At 49.4% G+C, this 7,293-nt stretch overlaps 1 protein-coding gene across 1 annotated transcript; it reads left to right on the top strand.

The window, feature by feature from the left end:
- The first annotated feature begins 3,376 nt into the window (after positions 1-3,376).
- On the top strand, positions 3,377-7,293 carry SMIM23 (small integral membrane protein 23). Its single transcript, XM_016145073.2, has 4 exons — positions 3,377-3,466; positions 6,532-6,583; positions 6,763-6,830; positions 7,081-7,293. The coding sequence occupies exons 1-4, from the start codon at positions 3,377-3,379 to the stop codon at positions 7,291-7,293; spliced, it is 423 nt and encodes a 140-aa protein (XP_016000559.2).

The raw sequence follows: 7,293 nt of genomic DNA, 5'->3' as shown, positions 1-7,293 counted from the left end.
CCAACTCGCCTAGGCCTTTCTTTATCTGGCCTTGACATTTGCCATGGAAAAGGCAGCATCTCCGGCAATCGCACGCCTGGGAGTTGGGATCAGACCCGCAACGTTCAGACCCCAGCCCTGCCTCTCGCTAGCTGTGTGACTTTGGGGAAGCAACGTAACCACTATGAGTGAGCCTCAGGCTCTTCATCTGTAAAGTGGGGATCATAATATTATTTACCACCTAGAGCTGCAATAATCCAATGAGCCAGTGCATGGAAAGCACTTTGCCCCTTCTGGGCACTTAGTCTCTTCTTGAAGCACTTTAGCTGTGGATGATGATAATAATGAGGATGTCCGGGGCGGTGGGAGGCTGGGGAAGGAATGGAGAGTTTATGAAATGCCTGGGAGCCAGACCGGGGTACTCAGAGAGCCGGAGAGGGAGGAGAAAATGCAGTTACTTTTGATATTTCAAAAAGTTCAATGGAATCGCACATCTATTTACCCATGATAAATCCACAAAGGATAACAAGAATGGCCACTTTCTTTGCTTTGGGCTGGAATTATATTAACTCTTTGGGGTAAACTAAGACGCTGAAGTTAAATGGACCTGCGCTCGGACCGCTGGCGGGGTGTGTCACCTTGCATAAGGAGAGGTTGACAGCGCTGGCCTGGCAGAGCAGTTGCGAGGATTAAATGAGGTGACGTATAGAAAACATTGAGCATGGAGTCTGGAGGGTACATGACAGCCGCTATGGTGAATGTCCTTCTTTAGCCTCCCTGGGCCTCAGCCTCTTCACTGGTAAAATTAAAATCATACCACCTGCTTTACTCATTCGACAAACAGTTACCGAGCCAAGGACTATGAACACAAAAATGTATTCACCAGACAGAGTTCATGGCCTCCGAGAACCCACGGTCTGAAGATGCTTATTATTCATCCATTCAACAAATATTTTCACTGAATATTTAGTACGAATCAGGCTTCCTAATGGACATTGGAGATAAAATAGACAGTAAAACAAATTTGATCCCTAACTCCCTACAGCATCATAGCCCAGAGAAAATATAATAAAACAAACTCGTGAAATGCCTAGCCTACTAAGTGTTCAATAAATAAGTTATCTGGGTGCTACCCAGAAGCTGTGTGTGTGTAACGATGGGAGAGTCAACTCATAAAAACATGGAAAATTAATGATTTCTTAACATATGAAATCCGTTTGGTAGATGGGCGCTTTTAAACTATGAGGGAAGTCCAAAGAAAATGAAATATCTAAGCATACATTTAACGAAACATGTAGGATCCGCATGCTGATAATTACAAAATGTTGATAAAACGAAGAAGACCTAAACAAATGGAGAGGCACGCAGTGCTCATGGAGTGGAGGTCACACACAGTAAAGCTGTCAATTCTCCCCAAAGCGATTTGTAGGTTTAATGTAATCCCTATCAAAATCTGAACTAGCAAGGTTTTTTTTTTGGTAGACAGACATCTTATTCTAAAGTTTGGGAAGGAATAGGCCCTAAAAGTGCTGAAACCATTTTTGGCAAAGAAGAACACAGTGGGAGAAATCACTCGGCTCCATATTAAGGCTCACCGTACAGCTGCGGTATCGAGAGAGTGTGCGGGGATCAATACGCAGATCACAGAGTAGAGCAGCCGCGCGAGCGTGCTCCGCTGGGCCAAGGCGCAAAAGCCGTCCTGAGGAGGAAGGACAGCATTGGCAACACATGGCACCGAAGCAACTGGAGCGTCCACGGGCGAAACAAAAAACGACCCTCACTCCAAACGTCGTGCTTTATTCAAAAATTCAAACGGGTCATGGACTGGACTGGGAAGCATAAAACTATAGAACTTTTTAAAAATAGGAGGAAAATCTTTCGTTTTGAGGGCTAGGCAAAGAGTTCTTAGACTTCACACACACACACACACACACACACACACACACACACACACACACACACCCAAACCCAAATTCATGGAAGATGAATTGATAACTTGGACCTCATCAAAATTAAAAACCTTTTCTTCGTGAAAGTTCATGTGAAGAGGATGAAGAGACAAGCCACGGACTGAGAGGAAATATTTACAAACCATAGATCCCAAAAAGGATATGTAAAGTACTCCTGGAACTCAATTATTAAAAAAAAAAAAAAGTCCAATCAGAAAATGGGCAGAAACAGGCATTTCACTGAAGAGGAGGTGGCGGATGGCAAATATAAGAATATGAAAAGGTGTTCGACATATTAGCTGCCAGGGAAATGCCAATTAAAACTACAATGAGATGTCCCCATACGACTACCAAAATGTCTAAAATAAAACCATACCAAAAACAGCAAGTGCTGTGGAGGACGAGAAGAAACCAAATTATTCATATATTGCTGATGGCAATTAACGTGGTATAGCCATTCTGGAAAAACTATCACACTATTACCACATAACCCAGCAACTGCTCCCTCAGGCATCCCAGAGAAAGAGAAACAGGTTCGCACAAAAACCTGTATAAGAAGGTCCATATCGGCTTTACTAGAAAGAGCCAAATGCCGGACGCAGCCGGACGTCCTCCAGGGGGTGGCCAGACAAACTGGTCCGTCCGTGCCACGGAATACTCCGTGACGGGGAGGAGGCGAGAACTCTTGACGCCCGCCATGCTCTGGGTGGATCTCCAAGGAATTCTGCTAAGCACCAAAAAGCCAGTCTCTGAAGCTCACGTACTATTTGATTCCATCAATATGAGATTTTTGAGAAGATAAAATTTTAGAAATGGAGAACAGATTCGTGGTTGCCAGGCGTTAGGCACAGTGGGGGCGGGGGAACGGGGTGGGGAGTGGGCATCAAAGGGCAACACGAAGACCCTCTGGTTCGGCATCTTGACTTTCGTGGTGGACACACAGAACTACCTACGGGATGAAATTACTTAGGATTAAATACACACGCAAATGAGTACCAGGACAGGGGCCCTGAATAAGATACACAGACTGTTTCAACGGGGAAGTAAGTAAAGGGGACACGGGATTCCTATATTTTCTCTTACGACTCATGTGAATCTACAATCGCATCAATAAAAACTGCAATTAAACACGCCTTTTATTGGTTTGCATTTAAACCCGCATTTTATTAAACACTTGAAAATGCAGAAGGAAAAAAGATCAGAAAAATCGCCATCCTTCAATATAATCTGCTGCATTTCATTCTGGTGTTTGTCTATAGTTCTGTGAAAAAAAAAATGTGAGAGGGCTAAAAATCAGGGCGGCGACAAGGTGTGGGCCTTGCTGTCCCCACCTTCTGTGACATCAGAACTCATTGCCTGAGGGCTGCCTGGTGACCACAGGCTGTGGAGAGTGCCCATCTGCCTTTCCGTGGGGTCTCTGTTCTGCCCCGGCAGCCTGGCCTGAGGCCATGGCGACCCAACAGTTGGGCGGCAGGGACCAAGGAGCAGCAGAGCCGTCTGAACGGAGAAGGGGTAGTCACTGTGAGGACAAGAAGCAGGTGAGGCCAGAGCAGGTGTGTGCTGCTCCCCACCCATCTGGGCTCCCTTCGCCACCCCTGACTCTGTAAGGCTATCAGAGTCAGGGACAGGCTCTGAGCCCCACTGTCCCTGAAACCCGGCCTGGTGGAACATGGTATTGCAGTGTGGGCACTTCGTCCCCAAGCCGGTACTGATGCTCTTGTTTCCTTCCCAGAGCCGCCAACAGCCACTGAGCTCTGGGAGGGCTGGGGTTTTCATTTCCCGCTCCATCCTTAGTGCCAGAATGGTGCTAGGTACATAATAAATACTGGATGGACGGATGGATGATGGATGGATGGATGATGGATGGATGGATGGATGGATGGACGGATGGATGGATGGATGGACGAAGGAACGAACTGAAATGAACAGGATAATACACGTGAATTGGAGAGCTCTTGGGGTATTTGTTCTTTGAGCTGAAATTCAAACCGCACCTGGGTCTTTGTCAAAATGGAAAATGCTAACACCTGCCGTGCATTGCCTGGCGCTTCCACCCCAGAGTCTCTTTCCTGACCTTTCACAATATTCCTGAGAGGCAGCTGTTATCGACCTCACTCACGGATGGGTAGACTGAGGCTCAGAAAAACACAAAGGCCATACAGCCAGGCCGCGCCGGGTTCTGAAAGCAGGTCCATCTGCTTCCAGAGCACTCAGCAAGGAACCCCGCACCCACCACCTCCGGGCAGGGGAGTGAGCAAGGGTGCGAGAGGAGCTACAAGGCCTGCGGGGCCTTGCGCACTGCGCAAAGGATGCGGTTTTATTCGAGATTAATAAGAAGCCATCGAAAAGTTTTAAGCAGAGCAATGGACGACCGATCTATATATGTTTTCAAAAGACTTGTTCACCTGTCTAACACACGCACACCACAGCCTCCTTTATGCTGGACCTCATAGCAAGATGGGGGCCTTGAGCGTTTCCTAAAAAGTGTTCCACAAACACCAACCCCAAGGCATGCTCCTTTTAGAAAAATTATAAAAAGAATTCTGTGATTTGGGGAACGCTGAAACCCTCGTCGCCTCTGGGACATGTACACTGCTTGCTCACATAACGAAGGCCCTGAGACGTCTCGCAGCAGGGAAATTCACTCACCTTGGTTTACACAAGTTTTGGCATTTCCCAAATGGACTCGAGTCCCACCTCTCCTTTTTTGAAAGAACTATCGGTATATTTCGAAATCCATTTTGCAGATAAAGAAATCGAGGCTGAGTGAAGAAGTGATTCGGCCCCGAGAAGAAAGACTAAAACCCAACCTTAGTCTCTGTTCCCTGTTTGCCTCCAGAGAGCACAAAACAGAAACCCAGTGGCCCATGGACGGGTGAGAAAGTCAAGCTGTAATGTGCAGCCTCAGTGGAACGGTTTAAAAAACAAAACAAAACCAGGAGAGCCCTCAGGCCACCGCAAACTCAGCAGCCACAAAGAAGATGGAAGAGGCGGCCTGTGTGTCTTCCGCACAACGATGCCCGGGGGATGCGGTTAAGAAAGGGCGCCCTCGTCTGAAGCGTCCAGCGCAGTGACTGCTCCAGTGGGTGTCCTCGCCGGGCACTCAGGGCCCACGTCAAGCTGCAGAACTTGCTGGATCCCAGATGGTCCCTCCAGGCCCCCTCCCAGCTCGCGCCCCCTCCGTAACCACGATTCTGATTTCTATCATCACAGATGAGTTGGGTATGTTCTCAGATTTCATAGGAACGAAACCAAACAGGGGGGCACCTTTGTGTCTGGCTTCTTTCACTCAGCAGTGAGTCTGTATGCCTCGGCCCCGTTGTAGCAATGCAACGTATTCTTATTTTTGAAGTTAATAATGAGAATATGGCTGCTAGTATTTTGTAAAGAAAACTATCTGAGGGAGAGGCAAATTACGCCAGCCTTTTATCTTCTTTGTGGTGTAGCAGGTCTAAGTCTGGCTTCACAAGCCAGGTACTTAAGAAATATATGATTTCAGTCAAGTTAAATCTACACCTGGTGAGTGTGTTGGAAATTCAATGGCAGTCAATACTGGGTGCTCCTTAACCCTCTGTCCACTTTTGCTTGACCCTGGCATCGTCACTGTCCAAGTGTTAAAGGCAGGTGTTTCTGAATTCCTTGTGCCAAAGCCTGCCCAGGCACCCCACGAGGTCACCAGGAGTCCGGTGCCAGGCCCCTACCAGGCTCAGACCACCCCTCTCTTCTCTCGCCTCCTAAAAGGCCCTCGCCTTTATACCCTCCAGATCCTGGCCTGTCCCAAGGAAGCATCCCCGTTGAAGGCAGCCCCTCGGCTCCATCCTGCATCCCAACCCTATGAGGCTGAGGGCAAAACGTACAGCTTTGCAACTCTAGCTAATAATACCAAACTGGATATTCGAGAGTTGCTAAGAGAAGAGAAACAACCCAAAAGCCCATCATCAACAGGTGGAGAGATTACCCACTGGATTCACACAATAGAGCATTACCCGTCCGTAACACTGAACACACAAACATGGACACATCGGCGAAGCCCGACACTGAGCAAAGGCCGCTCATCCCAAGAGAGTGTGTACTATGCCGTTCTATTCGTGTGACACTCCAGAGTGACCAAAGACAGATTAGCGGCTCTCTCTCGGGCAGAGTGGGGAATGGAGGTGGGTCAGGAGGTTGCCGACTACAAAAGGGCAGAGAATGATGGAAACGTCTTCTCTCTTGACTGGAGTGGTAGTCCACGGGTAGAGATGTTTGTTGTCAAAACCCATCGAACTCTACATTCTAAACATGTGCATTTCATGGTACGTAAAATATCCCACGATAAAGTCGGTTTCTTTTAAAGATCCTTTAAAACAAACAGACCACAAAAAAAGTAAAAGGACGGCAAAGAATGAGAACGGAGTTGGGTCTTCCTTCTCGGCAGTGAGTTGCCATGTTATCAACTCCTGCAGTGCTTGGAGGTTCTGTGGTGAGTGCACGAGACTTAGGGAACTAGAAAGAAGTTAAGTCCGAAACGTGGCCTTCCTGCTGCCCCATGCCTAGCCCTCTAGGGAGCTGGGTGCCCCGTGCCCTGCAGCAGCTCACCTCCCTCCCCCCGTCTCGTCCCCAGACGCTGTTGGTGCTGCTGGTCTTGGTGCTGTACGTGGGCACGGGGCTTTCAGGTGAGCGTCCGGGAAGGGGGCAGGTTGAGCCAAGCCCACACTGGGTCAGGGTGCTCTGCCAGAAGGCCCCCGCGGCTTGCCTGCTCCCGTCGCCTTTCGCCCCACTGGGGTGACCAGCCACGTTTATTTCTCTAATGTTCACTTGCCCTTGGTAAGCGGTGCATCTGTGCCCGTCTCAGGAAGAAGCTGGGAGGCGTCGGAGAGGATCAGAGAATGTGACTTCCCCCAGAGCCCCGTGGCTTCCCAGGTGACATGCCCCAGAAGGTACAGAGGGGATGTCGAGCTTGGCTGAGGAAAGCTGGGAAGGCTTCCTGGAGATGTCGCTGGCGAGCTGGGTCTTGAGGGAGAAGCAGGGGCTGGCCAGGTGAAGAGGTGGGGAAGGGCATTCCAAGCAGAAGGAACAGCCTATGCGAAGGCCCGGGGCGCTTTCGGAAACCAGCGGCAGAGGGGTCCTGCGTGGGAAAGCTCAGGACACCACGTTGGTGCCTGCCTTGCAGGGCTTTGAATGCCAGACCGGCGATCGCTCGGAAGAGCCGCTGAAGGTCATCAGGACCTGGCTGAAGGGGAACTTGCTCGTTTTCCTGGAGAAGCTGGAGAGGGAGGTGCACGAGGTGGAGCAGCTGATACGAAACCTGGAGGAGTGGCTGGACGCCCTTCTGGGCGAGGGGCGCCCCAAGGAGTCCTGCTCCGTCCTCAGAAGTCACCTGTGA

Source organism: Rousettus aegyptiacus, unplaced genomic scaffold, assembly GCF_014176215.1.
Source record: "Rousettus aegyptiacus isolate mRouAeg1 unplaced genomic scaffold, mRouAeg1.p scaffold_m13_p_7, whole genome shotgun sequence".
In the NCBI taxonomy this organism is placed as follows: Eukaryota; Metazoa; Chordata; class Mammalia; order Chiroptera; family Pteropodidae; genus Rousettus; species Rousettus aegyptiacus.
This window is presented reverse-complemented; position numbering and strand designations above follow the sequence as displayed.